Consider the following 26,466-nt stretch of genomic DNA (forward strand, 5'->3'; position numbering starts at 1 on the left):
ACAATAATCAATATTTTCTGAAGAACGAATAATCAGAAATAATTGTTAGTTGTAGCTCTTAAAACTGTGGGTGTAATTTCTGGGGGTTGCCAGTTGGTCATAGAGATAAATAAATAGGTATAACATCTTCTAAAAGAAGTTAGATTGGTTTTAACTCTTTACTTTGACTTTTCCTTTTTTCTCCTTGTGTCTCTGCATGTGAGTGTGTGATGGGTTGCAGGTGTGTGTGTGCTTGATTGACTGACAGGTGTGTGTGTGAGTGTCTCGGTGGATCCTGGGAGCTGATTGGTCCTGCACAGGAGGTTCATGTATAAGAGGCCTGATCGTCACAGCTGCTGCGGGATTTTCTCTTCAACACTCACATGTCAGACTGCCAGCAGACATTCTGTGCTTGGGTTTTTAACCTTTAAAATTGTTTGTTTTACTTGTTGTTGGTGTTTTTTGGGGGAAGTTGGTTGTAATGTTTACATTAAATGACAGTTAAAGCAGCTGCACTGACACAAGTAGATATAAAACAAAATCTGACATCTGAGCTTGTGATCTGGTGACCCAACCCACCACCACTACTCATCTACTATGTCCTATATTGCCTCCACTATGCCACAACCAAATCTGAAACTTGATTGGCACTGGATCATCTCTTGACTTGATAACTGAGATTCCTGTGGAACCTGTTAAATGGCAACGTACAGAAACGACAAACAAAAAGCCAAACCACTCGGTCTTGTCTCCACTGCGGAGACTATGTCCGTTCTATTAACAAAGCATGCACAAACAGCCAAGAGCCTTTTATGCATGGTTAATGTGAAGCAGGTTGGAATTTTGTTGTCGGATCGCGTGACGGTATCATAGGAGATACCTGATGAAAGTACAGTATATCACAAAGGACACATGGTACTAATGTAGTTGAAACAGAACATTCCCTACACAAGGGTCACATGCTTTTTAAAATTAAATAGTGTATTGTGTCAAACCCAGTGGCAGCTGCGAGTGTAAAAACACCCGCAGTCACAGACTCCACGTCTTTGGATGTGAGTGAGTGAGTGAATGTTGACCGACTTTATCCGGTTCAGTGACCCGTCAACGCCTCAGCATCATCCTTACAAAACAGCCACACCATTTTCCAGCTCAGTGTCACTTTAATTATGAAATCATGCAGACGTCTGAATGTTTCCTCGCCCGTTGTCCTGCCTGATAAGGCATTATTTTCATAATTATTGCTCATTTGTTTTCAAGGAACCCCTTTAACTCGTGTGCAATAGCAAGCATGCCTTCCTTTTACTTAATGTGTAAATGAATGTATGTATATAGATTAAGCATGAGCCTATATGATATTCTGTATCAAAATCAGAAACACTGGATTGGATATTGGAAAAACACTAATAGAAAAATCTGATATGTTCTAAAAACCTACATAAACGAAGCGTAAAAAAAGCATAATTTTGGAAAAGAGAATATATTGGATTAGCTGTGTCGCGTGTGTAATCTGTTTTTACAGCACATCACAGGGCAGATTATCCTCTGAGCCGACTGCCGTACCTTTTTCTTCAGGGCTTCCAGTGATTCAAACTCCAGACGGGCCAATTTGATCTGGATGTGTTTGGGAACATCTGGGATGAGGAAGGCCAGAATGAACTTGATGGCCAGTAGTCCGTGCTGAAATCACACAACAGCAAACACATCACAGGGGTTACATACAACTACAAGATCATTCGGTTATATTTTCAGTGACTTGTGTCTCACAAAGGACACCACAATACGAGCTAATGAAAAAGGACAAGGGCGGTGAGTGAGTGGAACATCAGGATGAGACAGTCTGGCTCTGTATTTATGTCCTTGGGGATAAATTAAGGAAAAGAAATAAAGATTGTCAGCTTGTTTGCTTAACAGAACAAACACATTTAATAGGAATCGAGTTGTTATACTTCTCGGTCACTGTTGTAGTTTTCACAGTGCAGTGAGTAATCAGCTTTAACACAAATACATACATAAATAAATGGAAATAAATAAAATTCACATGGTTGACATTGTGCCAAACATCATCATTCAAGAGAAACAGTTATTTGTACACAAAACTTAATTTTGGAGTTCCACAAGGCTCAATGCTGGGACCGATACTCTTCACTATATACATGTTTCAGTTGCACAGTATTACTACAAAATACAACATAAATTTGCATTGCTATGTAGATGACATGCAGTGTGTTAAAGATAAAAGTGGGTGTATGAGCGATTAGCCATGCAACTCTGTGCTTTTAAATGTGCTTAAGTGACGACATTTATTCCTCTCGTATCTCGTACGTCCTCGTCACACTGTGTTCTCTGAAAACGGTGGACACTTCACACACATCCGTTCTGACCAAAATGAACACCAACTGTCCACTACACACACACACACACACACAGTGCCAGTCCATGTGGACGACTGCCAGCTGCCGTCAGCTCCTTTGATTCAGGAGCCTCCTCTTCATCACTGTAATGGACTTGTGTATGAAACAGTAGCCGGAACAAATGGTGTGACAGCAGATCAGGAACAAACTGCTCGACAGAGCCATTTCTGTACAGCAGCTTGTTCTTTTATCTGCTTGTATATTAATATAATATTACATTTCATGCTCATGATGCACATGTTAATTTTAGCTTCTGCCAGTTTTTGTGAGCCTAAATTGTTGTGATTAGTCACAAATTAGTTTCTGAAGGTAACATTTAATGAGGTATTTTGGAAAATGAGTGGAGCTGTAAAAAAAAAAAAGAAGTGAATTAATGAAAGGTGATAAATCTGGAGTAAGTGTGACATATTTGTGGACTGCTGATGTTTCACCTCTAATCAAGTTGGATCACAAGAACAACATTCACCGACGGAGACGTTTTGTCATTCCAGTCAGCACAGCAGCAGCAGCAGCAGCTCCACTAATTAAAATAGAAGAAGCTAAGAAATCCCTGATCTTAGCGACTTGTCATATTGATTGAAGGTGAACAATAAACACTCTGGCTCTTAGCTGATTGCTAATGCTATTCAAGACTAATTTATATTTCGGAGTGCTCAGCAACACAAGGTTAGACTGAGAGTGAGAGGTTACTGAGTGAAGACCGCGAGGGGAATGTGAAACGCTGTTTCATTTTCAAAGTTTGATAATGAATTTGTTTTTTTGCGAAAGGTCAGGCGGTAAATCTCAAGAAGGTACGTTCTCCGTTACCGCAACGATGAGCACATTAATCTTAGGGAGGAATTTCACCTGACGGATCCTTCACCTAAATGATTCATCGCAGTGACTGAGTCCTTCTCCAGACAAAAGCCAAGGTTTCTCATTAAAGCAAAAGTCAGCTCCAACATTCTAAATGTTATCGTGGCCATTTTAGTGATGGGAATAACAATCAGAGCAGCCAGTCTGCAGACCTGAGACAGAGCAGGCAGCCTCACTGCTGACAAGACTGGCACAAATCAAGAGGACCACAGTGCAACTGCTATTTCCAATACTCAGTATTCAGCACTTAATACTGTTACCATGGCACCCCGTCCGTCACTGTTAATTGGATTTTCATTTCAATCTACCATCAATCCAGCAGATGAAGAACAAATAATTATGTCGCTGTGTTACGTCACATTTACATTACCACTATTTTTCTTCCTGGGACAGTTTTTGTGAGTAAAAAGTGAACTGCACAGGAAGGGTTAGGGTTAGGAACGGCGATTTTCTGTACCCAAAACCCTGGAGAATTATATTCATCCAGTATTTGCATCTGTATCTATAGTCAGTATCTGTTTAACGCATCATGAAAATGGAAATCGGTATCTGTCTGCTACTGGACAGATAAAAATGTTTCACTGAGCACAGACTGTAAAAATGTAAATACAATTTAGCAAAAGCATTTTAGCTGAGTCATGTTGTGCGCTGTTTATTTCTTCTTTTTGGGAGAACAATATTTGTTACACAGTTGGGACAATTATGTCTTGGAATGACTCGGCACAAATCTGTCATTAACAGCTTCATGGTTCATAAATTGTCTAAAATGACAGGAACTTGATCATCGATGTAGAATTAAAAAGTTACAGGTCATCCCGACCTATCAACCTGTCACATGGATAAATACAGCTGCATGTCATCTGCAAAGAAATGGAAATTTATGTTGTACTTTCTAGTTATACTGTGCAACTGAAACATGTATATAGTGAAGAGTATCGGTCCCAGCATTGAGCCTTGTGGAACTCCAGAATTTAGTTTTTTGTGTAAAAACTGTTTCTCCTTTACTCACCCCTCCTTTTCCCCCAAGTACATCAGGGAACTATGGTGGCTTATGCATACCAAAAGTGATGTTATTCTTCTCTTGCCTAATGCCTATAGAAAAAGGCTATTTCTAAAACCCTGAAAAAGCTTAACAATTTTTTTATTTATTAGCAACTATGCACAATTTCTGCCAGTAAACCGTTCTAAATGTTACACACTGGATCTTTTTGAAAACCCAGTGAATGTGAATTTAATGCACCGAGCTACACTTTTCCAGTGACATTTACTGCTGATGTTATTATGTTGCTCACTGTCGGATGAATTTCAGGTAATCATAGCGTGTGAGACATATTAACCTTTCAAACACTCTTTCTTACTTTGAACGTAAAAGGTTACTCGGCCACTAAACGTTTTTTTTTTTGTTGGGTTGAGTTGAGAGCTGCTATTAAGATTCAAGTGGAGCTGTTGGCTGCATACACACACATGGACTGTATGTATCTCAACACACATGCCATTTAAGCACAGCAGAGACACTACAGAGGAAATAATGTATTTATTTTTGGCCTCCCACAAACGGATGAGTATGAGAAATGCTGCATCACATCTCTGTCATCATATTTCTTGTCAGCCAATGTAACTATGACATGAGAATATTGTGAATATAAGGGTCTGACTGTTTTCAATGCCATCTCTATAACACATATTATATTTTACATTGATAAACCAGCCTTTTAGAAGTAGTGTACATTTGATTTATTTTCTTAAGTGGCTAAAGAAAATCCTGCAAATTTATTTAGGGACCCCAATTAAGTCTTTTTTGGTCTATCTATGTGTCCAAACCTAGTCTCTGGAGACAACTCCTTCAACTCTCTGCCATGGCTCCTTCTTGTTGCATGTTTCTGGCAGCATAGATCATGGGGTTGAGCTGTTAATTACACACTGACATAGATGAGAGGAGCTGAGCGAGGAAGAATATGATTCCAGTGGTCGGAGTTGATGGAGACCAATAACAGAGAATAGTAGCTTTGCTCCATGTTTGCCAACTGTTTGAACAGGCAAATGTTTGCAAACATGTTGTTTGCTTTGTAACTACAGTCACATATAAAGTACAGGTATGAAATCTACCATTAGTCTGTGATGACAGTGTCTGTCTTTGTGAGCAGACTCGGGTCACAGTCCACGTTCTGCTGCCTCGGCTGCAGTTACATGACTGGATTATGACAGACACACCTGTGACTGAAAGGTCCGTCTGTCTGTGTGAGTGCCAGGTTGCCAGGTTACTGCTCGGCGATGCGTGTAAGCCCTATAAAGTAATTACCCAGGTATCATGGCAGTACTCCTGGAAAGCAAGGAGGCACTGCTCTCCTACCTGAGTCTGCCACAAACATATAACCAAGATAAGAGTGAGCAGAGTGATCTTCTCTGTCAGGACCTAATCAAGAAACATGGAAAATAAAACTGCTGCAAACACAAATAAAGGAATGTTCCAACACTGTCCTAACAATAAACCGAGTGTTCTAACAACACAATGACTGTCCTAATATTGTTCTAACAATATGATGAGTATCCTAAAACTGTTGCAACAACATCAATACTGTCCTATCATTGTCCTAGCATGACAAGTGTATTATATCCGTCCTAACAATGTGAAGACTGTCCAAACAAATGATGACTGTCCTAACAAGAGATGAAATGGCTGATGATTTGTGACAAATATAGTCAGCAACATCAGTGTGTGTGTGTGTGTGTGTAAGCTCATTTTTTGCTGTGTTCACCAGAGCAGCACTTCACCTCCTCTACTAACTCAGGTGAGGGAGCAGACTTTAAGTCAAATAGAGAGAACATCACCTCTGAGGCCAACAGTTACTCTTCTGTAATAAAAAGTCGTGTCAACTTGTATTTGGCTCAGGAGAGTAAGGAGGGAACAGGATGGATGAGATGGATGTGGCATGCTCTCTGTTAGCACAGGAGTGTGTGGCTTCCCTACCTTTTCCTGAGCGGAGTTTTAAATTCAACCACTCTCCACATGCTGGATATTTTCCATAATGATCTCAGCATTATTTTTGAGAGATTTAGAAAAAGTCTTCCCAATCTCACAGTGTAAAAACAGCCTGTATCCACTCTTTAATTGGGTCTGCTCCAACATGTAATGGGTTCTTCCTTGTGTCACACTCCCCCAGCCTGCCACCAAGTGTTGAGAAAATGTGATGTTAATTTAGAGTGGTAGTATGAGGTACTTAGTCAGCATCTTACACACAGCTGACTGTGCCGTGATGTGCTTGAACCTGCAGAAGCCAAGCAGGAACACACTCAGTGGAAACATGGCCACTAGCAGGGACACCACTTGATGAAAGGCACACCTAATAACATCTGCACTGGCTTAAGTGTGAGCTAATTTAAGAATATGTTTGCTGCTTTATCATTTAAAAGCTTTTGCCAAACAAGAAAACTGAAGGGACAAGGAACTCGCTGCTCCATTATTGCTTTGCTTGGCCAATTTGTGTCACTGAAATAAATCTGAACAAAGGATTTTAAACACCAAATTCATCAAGTAACACATTTGAACCCACTGACAAAGGTGGGCTTGGTGAAAAATCACTCATTTTCTCTATGGACTTTGGTCCAGGGAGTGTGCACAAACTTCAGTTTCAAGTCAGAAAACAGTTAAACAGTGAGATGAAGCAGCAAATATATCAAACTACCTGAGGTTATTTTTTAATAGGTGAGTCTCTTAGTAAAAATATCTAAAAACTGTTTTTCTAATTGTCCCCACTGGCAGCCATTTTTACTGAGAGCAGAGGGAGCATGCAGAATTAGTTTTATTTTGAAGGGGAGCTCTATACTCACACATATATACACACACACACACACACACACAACAGAAACAAATGCTCCCTTTTTTAGTTTATTTTGTCTTGATTTTTGAATATTTTTGAGACTTTTGAGACTATTGCATGGATTGCAATAGCTGTATATTTCATTATTGTGTGCACAGAGTAAATACATCTATATATTATTTATATCCTGCAGGCGAGGATTTCAAGGACAAAACACACATGTGGGACTCAGTGGCGTGTGAAACACAGCAAGGCCACGGGGAATCAGTTAATCTTTAACCAAATGAAAAAGGTTTAATTGATCACAAGGTTAAACCGGCAGCTACTGCAGAAAAAAAACAAAACAACAAACACAGTAAACAACTTTTGCTCCAGCAGACAAGTTTCTAATTCAGCTCGACGTGTGCAGACCACCCATTCAATCAAACACGCAGACGATCAATATGACCCAGTTCCTCTCTTGGCATCACACAGTGACTTTTTTTTCTGAGACAGTAACTAGATGGTTTGAAAAACCCTCCACCCAGAGCTTGTTAATGCAGCCCAGACACACAAGTAGGTTTCGCTACGAATGTGCTGGAAAAACACTGCATCCGCGAGCACTGAGAGAGACAACATCTCTCTGTCAGTGCTGGAATTTTCAGCTTTTTTTGCCTGCAGATATCTGTGCACGTCGCCTGTGTGTGTGTGTGTGTGGTTTGAATGGAATAAAGAGAAACAGGGAAGCAGGCTGACGACAGGATTAAATTTGGAAATGCAAATAGAGCTGAATGACATAGAGAAAATGGCTAATTGTGGTTGTTCTGCTTTAGAATGGAGCCGTTTTGTGTGTGTGTGTGTGTGTGTCCCACAAACTGATCCCCATGTGCACATGCTCCTCAGAACTCTGGTCCAAAATGGCTCCTTTTTATCCCAACCAACGTAAGCCGGCTTAGGTCTCAAAAAGTCCTTGAAGATGTTTGATGTCAGTAAAGTAGTAACAACTACAGATTTGTCCTCACAACTACAGTAAGACACACAAACACACACGCAATTTCCCCTCACTCTCTCACACACTCCTCATCACTCACAGCTCAATGTGGAGGAAATCTGAACTCTGGCTCCCTCTAGTGTTCAACACCAGCTCTACGCTTTAAGATAGACATGTGTATATATATATATATATATATATACATATATACAGAGAGAGTGTCACTGTGAACGTACCTCAGCCGCCACTGTCCACAGTATGAGCTGCGTCTCGGAGTCAGGGAAATAAGCTCGGACTTGTGGGGACATGCCGATCAGCGCAAAGTTGGTCACCACGGCGATCACACTCATGGCCTCGAAGGCGAGCTGGATGTGAACAGACACAGAAAGACAGCGACTGTCAGCCATTTGCTCCAAAAAAAAGAAAAAAGGAAACCAGCTGTGTGAGTGTGGAGTAAGTTAGACGGTGTAATACAGTTCAGAAATAGAGAGACATGTTAAAATTAAGACAACGCTTAGTCTCTGGGGAAGTCTCGTTGTCTCATCGACAGAGTACTCGGATAATGTTTCAGGCGGGAAGTGAACGACGGTAACCAGAGAGGACGACATGTATCCCTGTGTCCACTCAGTAATTTGGTTAAATCTGCACTTTAGGAGAATTATTACATGTGTTTAAAAAAAATTGCTGTACTATGGAAGCCCAGAGTGGTCACGGTCACTACTAAAATGTTTTATTCAATCAACTCCAAATCACAGAATAATCATCTTGTTATGATGAGATAATGGTCTGTTTTATCACGATAACAAGTTAAATGACTGCGTTATCTATAACAAGACTTCTTTTCCACAGTATATCTAGACACAGTATATCTTGCCGTGAGCGCTCCCTCCTCACCTGCCAGACGCCTATGTTCGCGGCTGGGTCAGAGAACGGCCGTTTGAACACGCGACACATCTTGAATGCGTCGGAGTAAACTTCGGTGATGTTGTTCAACACCACCAGGACGGCAGCCAGAGGGTAGACGCAGGAAAACAGGCTGACGTAACCAAAGAGCAGGAACTGCTCCAAGTAATCGTCAAATGTTCCCTAAAGAGAAAGAGAGAGAGAGAGAGAGACAGAGAAGACGTTTGGCTCTACATACGTCTCATGCACTGAAGCAAATATTTGCAGAAAATGCAGTAAATATTTTGAATTATCCTGCTTATTTGGAAAAAGTGTTGTGCAGGGTGAGCTCTGTAATGTTGTTATTGCTCTTATGTAACCATGACAATAAAACACTATACTAATAAAACAAGACTTAAAGACTAAAACAATCATTTAATAAATAGATAAATCATTGTTAATTGTCCAATTTCTGTGCTTTGTTTCAGTTAGACATCTTTTCGGGGAAACACTGACTGACATTTATTTCCACCATAAAACAGACCAAACTGAACCCATTAATCAAGGAATTAATTATTAATGACAATTATAGCGAGTTGCAGCCCAACCACATTGTCACGGTTTTGGTTTTCGTCACAATCGAAACCACTGTTACGGAGTTAACACTTGTTTTCAGCGCATGCATAGTATAAACAATGTTGTGAGACAAATGAAATGACCTAAACTTCAAAAATAAACACATGTATTCACATGTAGCCATCATGGTGTGACATAGAAGTAGGTCTATACTCGAGTATGCTGTCATGCAGAAGAAAAAGTCTCAGTGTGTAAGGCCCTGGTTTGTGGGTTTAAAAACATGTTCACTCTATGAATGAGAAAATTAGAAAATGATGCACTAAGGCTGCAACTAACAATTATTTTCATAATGGATACATCTGTCGATTACGTTCTCAAATGTCTTGTTTTGTCCACAAACCAAAATGATTCAGTTTGAATGATTTCTTTGTCACATGGAGCAAAATAAACCAGAAATTAATCCCATTTAAGAAGCTCTAAATTATTGGAAACTACGCACACTTACCAGGTACGTGCTCATGTCCGCCTCCAGGCGAACCTGCTCAGCCAGGGGAAGCTCCTTGTCCTCTAGAGTTGTTCTCTTCTGCACTTTGCGGATCATCTTCTTGTTGCGTCTCCTCTGCAGCCAGTAGGGCAGGAAGGCCTCCATGAACTGGTTCAAAACCTGACTGGTGATCAACAGGGTGGCCAGACTCTGCACGCAGACAACACGCAACATGGTGCAACGTTTAAATGAATCTGAGAAACGATCAAGGGGGTGGAGGAGGGTGGGAAGAAGGTTTGGCCGCACCTGTCTGAGCAGCACCATGTCCTGCATGACGAAGGCGATGTAGAACAGCGAGGCGAAGCAGTTGAAGAAGTTGAACTGGAGGGACAAGAAAAGGTGACCAGTGGAGTCTGCAAACTGAAGGGGTGAACTTACAGAATACAAGCCGGTCATACTTACAACTAATACTTTGAGGACCAGGTGGTTCTGATATGAAGATTCTAGCCTGTGATTTTCTAAACACACACAGAGGGAAGAAAATCTATCAGAATTATAAAACGTACATTCATTCATTCACAAGCCGTCAGCAGGCAGAGAGACAAACCTTTCAAACTGTATTAGTCGCACTGACTGTGCACAATTGAATCAGCATGTAAAACACATGACAGCAATTTAACAACATCATCCCACAGTAACACAAACTCTCTGCAGTCTTCTGTATTCTGAAGGTTTGGGATATTTTCTGAGCTTATTTTCTAAAAGATGGAAAAACTCAAGCTGTTCCCACAAGGTGATGAGCCCCCCCCCGTGACCACTAAATCAATGTTCAACTGGTGGAGTGCTAAATCAACGCTGCTATTCCGGTTTCAAATGTGTTGCTGCACTTGTTGTAGCAGAGTTATCAGGGTTGCTGATGTGGAAACAGGTGTTTCGCTGTTCACAGCCCGGTGGCAAAACAGCTGGTGCTTGATCAACATTCTGCCCACAACCTGCGCCCGACACACAGGGTGGGGCCACTCCTGCGGTTTGCAAACACTTCACTTTCTTGATATTGAGTGATATTCTAGACTAAAGCAAATGTAGATTTAATCAGGTGAGCGTGATGTTTTGTGTTGTGCTGGCAGCCATGTTATCCAAGTCTAATGTTATCCATGTCTAAGGCTGGCACTCATACACCCTAAAAAAAATAAACCATCCCTTTGAATGTTTAGAAGCATCTGTCACGTCTGAAAAGCAGGAATAAAATAGTGTTCAGTATTTTTGTTTCATAAATACCTTAAATTATCGACGGACGTCAGTGTCTGATTGGATTTATATTATTTCTACACTCATTGGTCATTTTATTAGGTACACATGTTAACTTCCTGACAATCAATCACGTGACATGACAGCAACTTAAAGTATATCCATTTAGGCACGTAGACATGATCAAAGCAATCTAATGAAGTTCAAACCGAGGATCGGATTGAAGAAGACGGAGAAGAATTTGAAAGTGTCACAGTTGTTGATGGCGACCTGATCTGAGTGTTATAGAAACTGCTCAAAAAAATGCCCGATTGCTCCAAGAGGTCAGAGGAGAATGACCACACTGGTTCAAAATGAAAGAAATGCAACAGTAACTCCAGTAGATTGACAACAGCAGCAGAAGACCACACCTGCCACCGACTTAGGTGTCCAGTGACCAAGTATCGACTCACCCCACTCTGTGAGAAACTCAGCGGCATATCTGTAGATGAGGTTCATAATCTCTATGACCACAGCGTAGATGACACTGGGGATGAACAACAGGATTCCCGTCCAGAACGTGGGCTCCTCGTCGTGGACCGACAGCGCCCATCCCTCCATTAGGAAGTAGATCATCATGACATAGAGGGACAGGTAGAGGCAGAGCAGGACAAACGGCAGGGACACGAGGTAGATGCGAAGCTGCCTCTTGGCGTTGGGGTAGAGCGGCTCCTCGCGGCCCGTCACGGGGTTGAAACCAAGAATGCCGTGGAAACCGGGCCGGGGTTCCTCGAAGGCCTTCTTCCTGCTCAGTGTGCCCCAGCGGTAAGCGAGTGAGGCACTGCACCGCTTCCATAACTAGTGAAGAAAACGTTCACGTCGTCTCGCATCATGACGCTGTCATTTAAGAGTTTATAGAGGAGTAAAATAACCGACTTACCTCCAGAATGACGGTACACCAGATCAAATTAAACACAGCAAAGACCACATATTTGTCATAGTCCTCCCAGTCAAAGAGATAGTAAGGGACCCCGATGAGGGCCATAGGCAACAGGGCAATGGTGAAGTACTCCAGGAAGCCAAAGTAGAAGGCCTGACCTTCTCCATAGTAATGTCTGATGGCATCTGAGGACAAAAGAGACAGAGAAATTAAGCTTTGTGGTCTTTGTTATCCAGATATGCTCTGGCCTGAGTTCATTTCCTGACTGAAATAATAGCAATAATACACAATGTTATTGTGATAATGGTAAAATCATCATAAATTCACTAAAGGCACTTCACCCTTGCTAAGAATAATCCATCCATCTGGCAGGTGAAGACATTAAACAGCATCAGTATTGCACAGATGTTGCTTGGCTCTGGTCACAGTAAAACCTGCCCCTCTAAAATGAGTATTTTCTTTTATGCGACACAACACCACAATTGCCACATCTGTGCAGCAATCATTATTTTTAATTCAGCATCTCGATGATCATCACCTGTCGGGCGGATGAAGTGCTCATCATCATACACAGAAAAGTCAGGAATGGTTTGAACAAGTGAGAAATGGGCCTTTCAAGTGCACAGAAGAAATCACTATGTTATATAATTTATTTTACTTCAAATAATAATTGTGGGGAAAAAAAAATGGCTTATCGAGGATCAATATAAACATGGCCACCGTCATTTTTTTTCTATCAACATAAAATTTAACATCATAAGTTTAAGACCAAAATGTGTCTATTTCACCTTTAAACTTCTATAATATTTTGTTATGTATCATAAAACGCCCTGTGAACAAATGAGGAAAGCACAAGAAATAAATCTTCCACTTACCGAGAGGCTGAAAGGACAACTTGACCTTTTTATACCAGGAGAACGAGAGTCTCTTAAGCTCCTCCTTCTCGTGAATAGGGAACATTTGGATCATAATTCCTTTGGACTGTAGTCTGCGAACTACGATGGAAAGGAAACAGCATGTTACTCCCCGAGTTGCTATTTCAGGGTTCCTACAGTGGTAAGGCAAGTTAAATTAAAGTGTTTTAAAGACTTTTTAAATGCCACTTTAAGTGAAATTTAAGACCAATTTGTGTTTATTTCAACATAAAACATGACTTTTCTACTTCCCAGTGTTGGCATCATGACATTTTATTGGTTCCGCTGTCCTAATCTGTGTGATATTCCTCCAAAAGCCAATTATTTTGAGATTCTCAATTACAAAAAAGGGATTTAATACATTTTAATATTAATTAAGTGTGATCCACGAGATCCCTGTATTTCCCTGTAATCAATTAAGCATATTTATCTTAGAGGATTTTTTACTAAAGTTAACTAAATGGAAGCTGTTTGATGAAATAACCTGCTGCTAACTTTTTTTAGCCTCATTTTTCCCAGCTAAACAAACATGCAGCTTCTTTTTTTTTTTTTCCTCAAAGAAAAAACTAATAAAGGTTTGAGTGGAGGCACACAATGAGTGGAAGTCGGCCCATTGTACGCCGTCGTGCGCCAGTCTGCAGCAGTAATTCCTATTGTGCGACACAGAATGACTTAACACAAGTGCGTGGCAGCGCTATCGTTTCATCTGCCATTTCTCGAGCGCGTCATTTGTCGGCCATGATTACATTCGGCTTCAGCGCCATTTGTAAAACACGCCGGCTGAATGGAGGAAACAATATCGGCAATGAAAATGCATTGCGTCCTTATCTCACGTCGGAAATATTTCACTTGCATTTGCATTTTTATTGTTTTCACACTGCTGCTGCTGCTGCGGAGAGACTGAAAGAGAGGGAGGTGTGGAGGCAGCGTTCACTTAAGAGTTTTACAGCTTTCTTTAATTACAACTTGAAACCTTTACAATTAAGAAAATATACATCGTGCCGAACCAAATACATACATACGCCACAAGGAATGCGTTGATTAGAACAGTATTTTTATTGTGATTTTAATTTGAAATTAATCAGGGATTATTTATTTTAAAATAGGTTGTTTTCGCTAAAGTAGTCAATTAATAATCATGAATAGCACTTTTTTTGTGTGTGAGACGTGGACAGACACTCACTGATAGATTTCCCGGGGTAAAGCTTGACCTGAGTATATCCTGGCACGTGAGTTTCATCTTTGGCTCTTAACGTGTCCAGCTCGTGTTTGATGATGTACTGACATTCAGCCATGCTGAAGAAGTCGTCTCCGTCTCCTGTAGTCACAGAGCAGAATGGAGGAAATGGTTATTTTTCTTCTCAGTTCTTCACACTCTCAAGCATCATGTGATTACTCCAGCTGTGATGATAAGAAATCGGCTACATGCTGCAAAAAAAACAGATGATTCAGCAATGTTCTTATCAGGAACAGACCCTGTTCAGCCCTTGTATTAATTAACATCCATCCTGGGTGCCCTGATCACATGTGGACATTGCAATCCGTCCTGATTTGTTATTTACAGACACAGATGCACAGTCAGGCTGATTAAAAAAGACATATCCAGGATGCCAGATGTGAATATTAGTACCACACACACACACACACGCAGACTTTACCTTGAAAGTCTTTGAAGTTGTTCTTGTTGGCACAGGTGAAAGCCCTCATGGATCCATCGCTGAACTCTTTGAAGAGCCCCACATCCTCAGCACCAGAGAGCAGCCTCTGCCTGGAGGCTCCCACCAGGAACAGGTTGGGATTCTCTTTCTCCTGAGACCCAACTCCAGGGCCCAGCTGCTCCACCAGCAGCTCGGCACCTTCGGTGAAAATGACAAGGTCAAAAACACTGAATGTAATGTCAAAATGTTAAGACACGAGAAGGAGAACTCTCACTGAGTGCAGTACCTCCATTTTGTTGAGGGTCTCTTATCCTGCTCAGCAGCCAAGCAATGGCCTCCTCTTTGGTGTCTGAGACCAGCTCCACCACTGCGAGAGGAGTGAAGCTAGGGGTCTGCATCATTATGTCCTCTGCCAGAGTCCCAGAGCACCTGGACAAGACAACAGAGAGACAGTTAACACCACACTATCATGTTAACTGAGGCAATAATCAAATCAGCCAATGCACAGCCAGGAAAGTTTATGTTTACATCAAACATGAGAATAATGGGGGGGAAAAAGTAACGTCATTAACTTTGATTAGGACATGATTGTTGTGTTTGTGAAACTGAGTTTAGAGCAAGTAAACAAACAAGAAAACACCCGTGAGTAGCAGCAGTTCTGCAAGAAGCAACATGAAGAGAAAAGAGGTGAAAGGTTACCATAACTCAGATAACCATCTCATCCCAGAATGACACGACAGCAGAGATCACACCAGGTTTCTGTGTCAGCCAAGAACCAATCCATGAAGATAACTATGCCTTATGTCAACAGCCCAGACTGGTGGAGGTGGTGGTGAATACACTTAGAACTCTTGTTACTGGTCAATCATGGTTTCAATCCTACAGTACAGTTTCTATTAGTAATTATATGCATCCCATAATTCACCATCATCTAGTGGCTTTTTATAACATGATAATCCTCCATATCGCAAACTGGTTTTCATGACTATGTCACATCTGAAATATGGTAATAATGTGATTAATGCTTAATGAATGGCCAAGTGATAGATACATTTTTAAATAAAAACACTTCAGCTTCTATAAAGCACATTGTGTAAGTTCTGCTGCTTAAAGTCTCGCAAACAAAAGTCCTAATTTGATGATGTATGAAAGCTGTGTGGGTCCATGTCCATGTGTGAATTGTTGCCTTGTTATTAAATGAATAAACAACAGTCAACAAACAACTTCTTCAGTCATTTAAAGGGACCCAAAATGAAACGGCAGCTTCAGAGCAAAGAGGAGAACTATTCAGTATTAGGATGGTGTTCCTTTATTTTTTCCTTGGGCTTGGGTAAACACTCTAGATATCTTAGTGACAGGCTTACACAAGGCGTGTCAAAGTGTTCCGCAGGTATTGTGTAGTACAGGTGTGTACAAGAGGAACAAGTGTCCATTTCCAGATGAATCATTGATCATTAAACACCACATGTGAGGCGTGAGTTGATCCGTAGTATACCCATAAAGTGTAAGCGTTGTGGAGAACATAATGACAGCAGCCAGTCAACTGACAGAAACAGCTGAGCGACTCACACACAGAGAGGGAGGAGCTGTGTGTGTGTGTGTGTGTGTGTGTGTGTGTGTGTGTGTGTGTGTGTGTGTGTGTGTGCAGGCAGCTCGGTACTCACCCAGGTCTGTGTCTGTCCCAGCCTCGACGCAGCAGCTGCTGGCCCTGCTGATCTGTGAGCAGACAGATCAGTGAGTAAACGACAGGTCCGTGTACTCGTGTAGTGTGTGAATGCTCCTGCACCGAGTGGACTGCAGTTATGTTCCACGTCACACCTGTCACACCCACAAACGTCCTGCTCCTTATCCTGTTAGTAATGCTTTAGCTGTTACTGTTTCTGATACTCTGATTAATGGTTTGAGTGTTTGTTTGTTTTTATAATAAAAAAAAAGTTCTCTAAGCTTCTTAAATGTGAATATTTGTTTGGTTTATTTGCCCCATATAATAAAATAAAAATAGTTTGTGATATTTGGGAACATCACCATTTCAAGCTTTGGGAAACGTCAATCAACATTTTCAACTAGGGATGGCACAATTACACTTTATCGTGTTGGATACCAATACCGATATCACAAACTCAATTATCAAGTTCATTATTAGCATTTACTTAATGTGGCAGTAAAAGTTTTTTTTTTAAATCTGTCATACATGGTTTGTAGGGCTGCAACGATTACTCGATTAATCGATTACTAATGGATAACTACATTAATAGTCAACTGTATGATAATATATATATATATCGGTTTGAGTGTATTTTTAATAAATAAAACAAGTTCTTTGATTTCTCAGCTTCTTAAATGTGAATACACATGTGTGAGTTATTTGCTCCATACAACAAAATCATAAGAAATCATTGAATAATTTTAGTTTGTGGATACTTACGGATTGTAAGTATTCAATCGAGAAAATAATCGACAGTGGAAAGTTAAAACCCCATGCTATTAGTACTTTGGCACCATAGCATTGTGATAAAACCTTTTGTTTTACGTCCCAGCCCTATTACATGTTATATATTACTTATAAGTAAACGTGTCACTTATATATAAATATGCTATATGATGCAATCCATGTATTAGGAGGTGTGTAGAACTGTGATTTGGAATTATTTTTGACTGAGAATAAACCGAATTATGCTTACAGATTAGCAGTTTGGATTCATAATTATGACACATGAGCGTCGAGTTTTCAGAATTATGCGCATAATTCACATTTTTAATGTATAAAAAGGGGTAAAAAAGTGTACTTACCGGAGCCTTGTCCTCTGTTTAGCTGCAATGTTTAGATATTTTGTTCGGGCAGCTACTTCCGCAATACGCTGTCAGTCTGTCGCTGGGTGCGCTTGTTTTGTGTCACGAGCCGACACGAGCGGAAACAGCAGCTACTTATCCCAGGTTTAGAACTTCCAAAGTAATGTCACCCACCCACTGTTTCCCTTCCACACAACAAATCAAACGCTTTCCCTCATACTCATATAAAAACGTCACAGTCTCGCAGGACACGTGACCGCGAGTAGAGTCAAGTTGTTGGAAGTATGGCCGAGCAGGAGGTGACAGCGAACAGGGGGTGAGTCTTTCTGTCAAACTGAGGACATAATGTCCTCAACGCAAATATTATTCATTCAGTATTATTGTTCGGCATCATAAGCACACCGTGTGACAACGTGAAGCGGGTAAAAATGTTATGTTAGACCAGCGAATGTAAATAAAGTTTTCAAAAATAGTCACACACGAGCCTGAAGTGCAACTACAAACATACACATTTTTACATCCACACCTCACAGTTTGGTTCAGAGGAGATGACACAGATTATCATGCATCCGTTTACGTCCTAAAGTGTTGACATGATGATTATTAGGATGTTTATGATCACAGCAGACTTTTTGTTTCACTTTTATTCAGGGTTGTTAACAGAGTGCTGTCAGCTGTTGGGGTTACCAGTGTGGTCCACAGTGTGTGGGGCTACGCGAACACAACAATAAAGTAAGTCAGGTCTCTGTCACCTTTACAGTCATTTAAGCCCCTGCTGGAGTCCTTTTAAAGGGATAGTTCATGCTATTTTTGCAATTTGAACCTTAAAGCTGTAGTGCGTAACTTTTACAAACACACGTCTGTTACATTTAAACCATTGTCACATGTGTTCACACCAGTGAACTAAGACAGCAAGCTTCCTCTAAGACGCCGTGAAATATGTACTGTGTTGTATACAATTTAACCCTTCTGTTGCCATCCTGCCGTCGCCAACAGGATTTGGCATGCGTACTTCCATCCCTGAACTGTTGGTGTACACACACAAATACTCCCTCATTGGGGTCTGATAGTATTGCCTGACAGAGCTTGTTTTTGGATGAAGGACACAGGACACAAATAATGTTATCAACATATATCTGATATACATTGTATGTTCGCAAAGGGAGGCAAAACATTAACATAAATAACACCAAAAGTTACACTTTGGGTTACTTTAAGTCTGCTCTATGCCACTCTACATTCTCTAAAGGTTGTGTGTGTAACTGTTTCTAAGCATGTTCGTATCAGTGTATATGTACTTAAGGTAAGAGGCTTGCTTTATGGAGGCCACCCTCTTGAGATGACATGTTTCTGCAACAGCCCAACTGTAGCTGTTTCACATTTTGAATCTGGAGCTTACTATTGAAACAATATTGAACAGCTCAGCCCACATAAACTCGACTCATAAACCAATGAAATGGCAAAGACAGTGGAGAGAGTTGTGAAACCATGTTAACATCAGTGTCGTTTTCTGTCTTCTTTGTTTCTTGCACTCTGCAGTCTCACCATGAGATGTCACTAATTTCTACACACTGGACATTTAAGTGTGGTTATATGATGCACAGAAGTAACTGAGCCTCTGATTTAGGCGATATCTTAATCCTATCATCTTGCATCTTGTTTAGCTCTCTGTTCCTCTATATTCCTTAAGTCCAGTCCCTTAAAGCAGCAGTAACATGTCTTTTCAGTAGTTAACAGGGACAAAGCCCATAAATCTTTTCCCTGTGTAGGTGGTGTTGGATCCCCAACTGGCTGCCATCATGGTGCCCCACCTCTCAGAGCCACCTACAGACTGCAGAGGACATGATACTCAGATGTAAGGATCAGTCCTAGTCTCTGTCAGTGTCTGTAAATAGTGTCTCCCTCTTTAACATTTCCCTCTCATTCCTCTCTTTGTTGTCCTGACAGGTGTAGACAGTCCTTTCTCCAAACAGCATGTCCCCATTTCCAGTGGCAACCTCCTGTGGACCCTAAGCTTTAGCAACACCAATGTGAAACACAAAACCCCGCTGGTTCTGCTCCATGGTTTCGGAGGTGGCGTAGGTCTTTGGGCTCAGAACCTGGATGCTCTCTCTCAGAACCGCCACGTCTTCACTCTGGACTTACTGGGCTTCGGTCAGAGCAGCAGACCCCAGTTCTCTTCAGACGCCCAGGAAGCTGAGGACCAGTTTGTGGAGTCTATAGAACAATGGAGGGCTAAAATGGGTTTGGAGTCCATGATACTGCTGGGTCACAACCTTGGAGGATACCTGGCAGTGTCCTACTCCATCAAGTACCCAGGCAGGTGAGTGAGGAATACTGTTAACGGTATATGAGAGGCAAAGGTTGTGGACCTGATTTAGTTTTGTCCCTGTACTGCAGAGTGAAGCACATTGTGCTGGTGGAACCCTGGGGTTTCCCTGAGCGTCCAGACACAGAAGAAGCTGATCGTCCCATCCCAATGTGGATCAAAGCTCTTGGGGCCATGTTCAGCCCCTTCAACCCTCTTGCTAGCCTGCGCGTGGTGGGACCACTGGGTAAGACCTGAAAACTGACCTGGTAAAGCATATTGCAGAACAACAATGTAGGTGAAGTTGGCACAAAATCGTGCCACACATTTGGACAATACCAGCTGTCAATTACACTGGTGTGGCAGATCAACTTCTAGGAGAATACATTACACTGAAAATACATGTAGTGTAAAATGAAAATAGCTTCACTATGTTGATTAGAAAAACCCTCATACTTGGGATATGACCATTACACTGACTTTTCTAAAGCTGTTCTCTGATGTTTTCTTCCATTCATTGCTGCACTCTTAACACACTCTGTTGTCCATAATTAGCGTCTGAATTGCCACATGCTCGGTGTAAACATGTCGGTGTACCCTCTGTGGCCCCTGCAGGTCCCACTCTTGTCCAAACTCTCAGACCTGACTTCAAGAGGAAGTTCTCCACCATGTTCACAGACAACACCGTGTCAGATTACATCTACCACCTGAACGTGCAGACACCCAGGTCTGTTTACCTTCTCACCAGTTACTGCATTTAAACTGTGCCATTATCCAATCACCGTGAGGCTCGTTGTCCAAGACTCCTCCCCCTTTCTGGGAGCAGGTGCAGTGGGGATTTATTGCACAGATGCTACTAGGTGTCAGATTTCACCCCCAGACCATGCCCCCTGCACTGATCCCCACTCTCCCTCAGTCCACTTTTTGGGCATTTTTCTAAATCAGGCAGGGGGCAAATTTAGCCTCAGGTGAGAGTGTTTAGTTGCCCTTTAATGTTGAAATTGAAATTTCTGCAAAAAATGCACTCCTATCAAAACTAAATACTGTATGCCTTAACACAACTGACCCATATGCACTTTTGGGAGTTTCTTTATTAGTTTTATAATATGTATTTAATACACTGTGTTACTCAGCATTGTATTGAAACCCATTAAAACATCATTTTCTTAATCGCTGTGCCTTTAGAACATATATTATTCCCCGTATATGGCAATTATTCTCTATAAATGAGCAGAAATAAAATCTGTGAAGGGTAAAGAAAGCACTTTACATTTAATATGACATTGCACAAAAAAGAAAATGAAGTCAATGTTGTCGCTAATTAGTGGCAAATCCCACGCTGTGTTTACACTCCAAAGGAAATCTCATTATCATGTAGAACAGTGTTTACCTAACTTTCTTTATGGGGACCCACTTTTTAAATATGGCAAACCGTTGTGACTCATACTTGTGTTTTTGTGTATATATATAAATACATATTAAAAAGGTGATATCATGTAAACAAAGTAATATTTTAATGAATTAACTGACTAAATTATTTCATGACCAACTATGTGATTTCATTAGTTTTTTGTGTTATCCGTTCCTCTGTGTTCCAACAGTGGGGAAACGGCCTTTAAGACGATGACCGTTCCGTATGGCTGGGCGAAGAGGCCGATGCTGCACAGGATGGACCAGCTGGAGCCCGACATCCCCATCACCATCATCTACGGCTCGCGCTCCAGCGTCGACAGCTGCTCAGGCATCACCATCAAGGAGATGAGACCTCGCTCTCATGTGGAGATTATTGTACGTTCAAGGTCTATTTGAAGAACTTTTTTTTTTTTTAAAACATACTTCATATGAGATTTAGCACATTTCTGGACCTAAACTCCCTCAATGGAAATCCTACTTTTCATGCATGTTTCCCGCAGTTCACCAGTGAGGATAAATGTGTGGTCACAGAGTTAAACCAGAATATGTTTCATGCTGTATTTTAGATTAGACACCGTTTCTCAGTCAGTTTCATCTCTACTATTACTCAACATTCAAAGAATGTTAGCCCATGGTTCTCCTAAGGTTAGTTACAACCAAACCAAAACTAGCGTTTAGAGAATGTTCCCTCAGGGTTAGTCAGGAGGCTAACGTTTCCTTAAGCGTTGAGGGAACCAAGAGCAGAAACATTCTCCTGTGTTTGCACCGTGGTGTATTTTGGTTATATTTTTTACAACTTAAAATGAGGTTGTGTAGCATATTCTGGTTTGTTATTCACTTTCTTAGGTGTTCTTTTATAGCTTTAATGTCTTCATTCGTTCTTATTCTACAATGTAAAACAATAACAAAGAAATAACATTAAATGAAAATATGGTGTCCATACTGTATCATAGTGCACTTTTCCATCTTATATTTTTTAGTCTGTCAATTCACTTTTCAAGTGTTATAAGAAATATATTTTTATGTTTTGTGTGTCAATTATCCTATGTTTTATACGGTCGTACACACTGACACCATCATAAATCCCTTTCCCTCATTGTTTTAATGGAAGCAACAAACCGGAGACACCATGCTTTTAAGTTCAGACTGTAGATTTGTTTTTGTACATTTAATTCTTAATATTCTTTAACTTCTCTCTCTCTCCTCCACGCAGACGATCCGTGGAGCCGGACACTACGTGTACGCCGACCAGCCCGAGGACTTCAACCACCGAGTTTTACAAGCGTGCGACAAAGTGGACTGAAGAGGACACGAGCTGTGTCATTGAACTCTGCACAACAACAACAACAACAACAACAACAACAACAACAACAACAACAAAAAGGGGAGCACCAGCAATGCACAAACTGTGAAATCACAGGATTCCAATTTGACAAAGAAGCAGGGCACATCTCGTTAGTGCGGAGATGTACTGGGTATTCCTGCTTTGCACGAGGTCTGTGCTACATGTAGTTCTGGAGTGTTCCACTAGGGGGAACACCACATAATTCAGACTGTGTAGAACAACAGAGTTTGTTGGGTGGAGGTCATGACTGAAAATTAAGAATGATATTGTTATATTACACTGGGAGCAGGTTCTCTTACATGTAATACACAGTTTTCTTCTTCTTTTATGCTACTTGAAGGCCACCGTAGTTTCTCATATTCTTTTGAATGGGGGTTGTGTGAAGCAAGAGGTATTCATGCCACTAAATCCTACTCACCACTCCTGTAGTCGACAATATTCTATAGGGCTGAAGCTAACGATTATTTTCATTTGCCAATTAATCGAATACTTAGTTTGGTCCGTAAAATTTCAGAAAATGTTGAAAAACGTCAGTGATTGCTTTTTCCAAAACATTGAGATTATGTTCTCAACTGTCTCGTTTTGTCCAAAATCATTCAGTTTTAACGATTTTGCAAAGAAACCAGAAAATATTCACATTTAAGGATTGATCATCACCAATCGATTATGAAAACAGTCGACAGTTTATTTAGTAATCGAATAATTGAATAATAATGTTATCTCTGTTTTCACCTTCTGCCTGGCACATACTGCCACTGCACTTTTTTATGTTTGTGCAAATGTTGCATTTCATTTCATTTCATTTTCATTTCAACACGTCACATACAATTTTTCAAGAAACAGACTCAGGACATGTGTAGATGCCACAATGTATATTTCACACTTATAATAGAAACCCTTCAGTGATTCAGTCACAGGGTTTAAAACAAGCTACACCAAAGGACACACACACACACACACACACTGGGTGGTGCTGCAGCAGCTTCGTGTCGTTAGTTTTGGCGTTAACTGCACAGTATTTTTCTGAGAGGTAGCATTTATGAAATGGAACTGCACTGCTGAACACAAAGATCCAGTATTCAGTACATTGATGTGTATATAACGGATCAGTGTACAGTTTTAATATTTAAATGTACTGAAAGAGAGTCAATGTCACTGTGTTCACAGAGCTCAGTTACACCGCCATGTGTTCCCTTGCTTCCTGCGGATTGTGGTTTTGTTCCGTATGATTCCAAACAGTCAGACAGGAAATATTCTCGTCAGTGGATACAGTTCCACTTGCATCAGCACCAGGAAGCGCCTATCAATGAATGTGTTGTTGTTGGTGGTGGTGGTGGTAACGTTCTCTGCTTCATCATTGTACGGATCTGTTCCCCGAACACAAACGACAAATTCAAGCCTGCGTGATGCGAGTTGTTATTTTCCTGTAGCCTGTGACCGTGTGTCGGAACAGAGGAACCGTGGATTTTCAGGGAAATGGGATTTGTGTATTTTTACTGTGTTTCCTGAGCCAGTTTCTTATCACTGATTATGTACATGCATGTACAGACCTCCTTTATACAGCCCTGCTCTCTTATTTCTATAAAATGTCATGTGTAAATAAAAAAAAATAAATGTGTATAATATAACGACTGTGTGAATAATCTAACGTGTGTGTGTGTTGAATCTGTGATGAATCAATGTTTTCCCCCGTCTTCCCTGATCGTTCTGCAGCTGTCGTTTCCTAACATGACCACTAAGGGGCACTCGTGTGCAGACCAGGAGATGAGAACCCTGTGGTGACTCTCTCCACTCTTACCTTCTTTCTTTGCATATTTCCTCCTTTTTATTTTTGTTTGAAAGGACAGCAGATGGAAACCAACAAGCATCCCAAGGTTTTGTTTTTGTTTAATTGACACTAAAGATTGTGAGGAACGTGAACACACACACACACACACACACAGAAAGAGAGAGAGCATTTAAGGTGAATGTACAGTGTCTCCATCATCTCCATCCTCGGATCCGGATTCAATATTAATACATACACTGTATATATTGATCGTAAAATACTTCCTGTCTGTTTTTATTCCACCTCTTTAATAGCCAAAGGGGAAATATGCAAGATCATGTCAAAGTATTTCCAAGTCGTACGGAAACAGTGGAAGCACTTTCAGGCCCACTCGATCGTTGAGGTGAAACTTCCTGATACATTTAGCATGAGCATTGCAAATGGAAGGACTCTTACCTTGAAGGACAATCCTAAGGAAAATACCGTCATAACGTAGGTATGATTAGAGATAGATGAAATACCTATAAAACAATACATAAAGGTTTCTAAAAGCACAAAGAAATCATTTTACATTTATCTAAATTGTTATATAAATAAAGATAACTAAAAGGAAGGGTATCTGTGTCACTGTGTTCATAGTTGGTATTGACAGTCTTCCAGTTTGTTCAAGGACAACAATATGGAAGGAAAAATATGTTAAATAGCCAGAGAATGAGAATGTTGAGGTGCAAGACGCTGTCCAAAGCAGCAAGCGTGATTTTATTGTTGCATGTTTCAGTCCTAGACTTTCACACACTTGTCGTAAGAAGTGGATGTGGGACATTTTCTTCTCCGTTCTTAGATCATGCTGTTGCATTGGTGTTTGAGATCTTTGAATACTCTTGTACAGTTTTGTATTTGAGAGCTCGTCAGGACAGACGACGAGCTCTATAGTCACACCTCTGGTTACGTACGTTTAAGCAACAGGGGTATACCATCCTTCCTCAGACGTGAGACGGTTAAAGCGGAACTTTGCAAGTCTGGTCGTTTTTTTTCGTGACAGAGCTCCCCCTTGTGGCTACCGCTTTATCCTCACAGCTGATGCTCCCCCCTCTCTTGTTTTGGCGAACATGAGCCGTGGAGCCCTCAAAAACAAACCAGCAATAGGTTGAGCAAACACCTTTAAAATAATAGCAAACATCGGGGAAGTGCAAATACACAGAGAACATATAGAGTTTCAAAGATATTTCATGGCATCTATTTTGCATGCTTCGGTGCCTCGCCATTTGGAAAAATCCGGAGGCCCCCCTCGAGTTTTTCATTTCCTCTTCCTCACTCTCTCCGACAACGGTTTCCTCTGCCTCTTTTTCAGCCGGCTCTGCCGTGATGAGCGTCTAAAATAACACTATCGCTGCCTTGATCTTACAACTGGTACCTGGCTGGAAGACGTATGAGTGTGTAGTGCCGTAAAGAAAAATTGTGTTTCTCATAAGACCTCCTGATCTCAGGACAGTGGCCCTGATCTTGCAAGGCAGACAGTCGGGGGAGTGTCTGCCAACACAACATTTAACCATCACGATGACTACATTAGGGTAAAAAAAACAAAAAAAAAAAACCTCCAGACTTGACTCATTCCAGTGACTTGAGGAAGGAACTGATGAATCACAGGGTTGATAAGTGGAGGTGGAGATTTCACATTTCCAGTCACAATCAAATCAGACTGAAGGAGCATCATCATCATGAGAGAAGCAGGTCCAGATGAAGGTCACCTGTTCTCTGAGGTGATGAGGCCCCAGTGGAGAGGTGACTTAGCCCCTGAAGTCCTGTCACTGTCTGTAGAGTATAGATGCATTCAAATAAACTAGAGAAAGCACCTGGAGAGTATAAACCTCCACCAAAGTTGGCCCCTGTTTTAAAAAAATGTACAGAGAGAAAACACTCTTTTAGAATTGTACCTATTCTGCTGTGTCATGGCTGTTAGCTCTTCCAGCAAATCACTGTCACACAGCTTCTGTAAACGGCAGATCTGACCCACACTCTGCTCTTCTGTGACTCACTGCACAAACCGCTTCAACAAAAGCCCTTAGTCATTTTTCAGAAAGTTGGAATTTTGTAGAGATTTTGTAAAAGCTCACAGGGACAGGATGTT

At 41.0% G+C, this 26,466-nt stretch overlaps 2 protein-coding genes across 2 annotated transcripts; one reads left to right on the plus strand and one right to left on the minus strand.

Moving 5' to 3' along the window:
• Positions 1-423: 423 nt before the first annotated feature.
• On the minus strand, positions 424-17,585 carry ano10a (anoctamin 10a). Its single transcript, XM_044035112.1, has 14 exons — positions 17,505-17,585; positions 16,379-16,430; positions 15,001-15,143; positions 14,715-14,912; positions 14,240-14,374; positions 13,018-13,137; positions 12,143-12,327; positions 11,676-12,060; positions 10,438-10,493; positions 10,282-10,356; positions 9,997-10,185; positions 8,928-9,119; positions 8,270-8,398; positions 424-1,656 (listed from the first exon to the last, which is right to left on the minus strand). Exons 3-14 carry the CDS (start codon positions 15,113-15,115, stop codon positions 1,465-1,467), a joined length of 1,971 nt encoding a protein of 656 aa, XP_043891047.1. The 5' UTR covers positions 15,116-15,143; positions 16,379-16,430; positions 17,505-17,585; the 3' UTR covers positions 424-1,464.
• Positions 17,586-17,763: 178 nt separating this feature from the next.
• Positions 17,764-23,941, plus strand: abhd5a (abhydrolase domain containing 5a). The gene is made up of 8 exons (XM_044033216.1): positions 17,764-17,820; positions 18,156-18,236; positions 19,274-19,359; positions 19,452-19,827; positions 19,905-20,059; positions 20,428-20,539; positions 21,414-21,600; positions 22,439-23,941. Exons 1-8 carry the CDS (start codon positions 17,789-17,791, stop codon positions 22,526-22,528), a joined length of 1,119 nt encoding a protein of 372 aa, XP_043889151.1. The 5' UTR covers positions 17,764-17,788; the 3' UTR covers positions 22,529-23,941.
• The last annotated feature ends 2,525 nt before the right edge of the window (positions 23,942-26,466 follow it).

The sequence above is a fragment of the Solea senegalensis genome, linkage group LG9 (genome assembly GCF_019176455.1).
Source record: "Solea senegalensis isolate Sse05_10M linkage group LG9, IFAPA_SoseM_1, whole genome shotgun sequence".
Taxonomy (NCBI): Eukaryota; Metazoa; Chordata; class Actinopteri; order Pleuronectiformes; family Soleidae; genus Solea; species Solea senegalensis.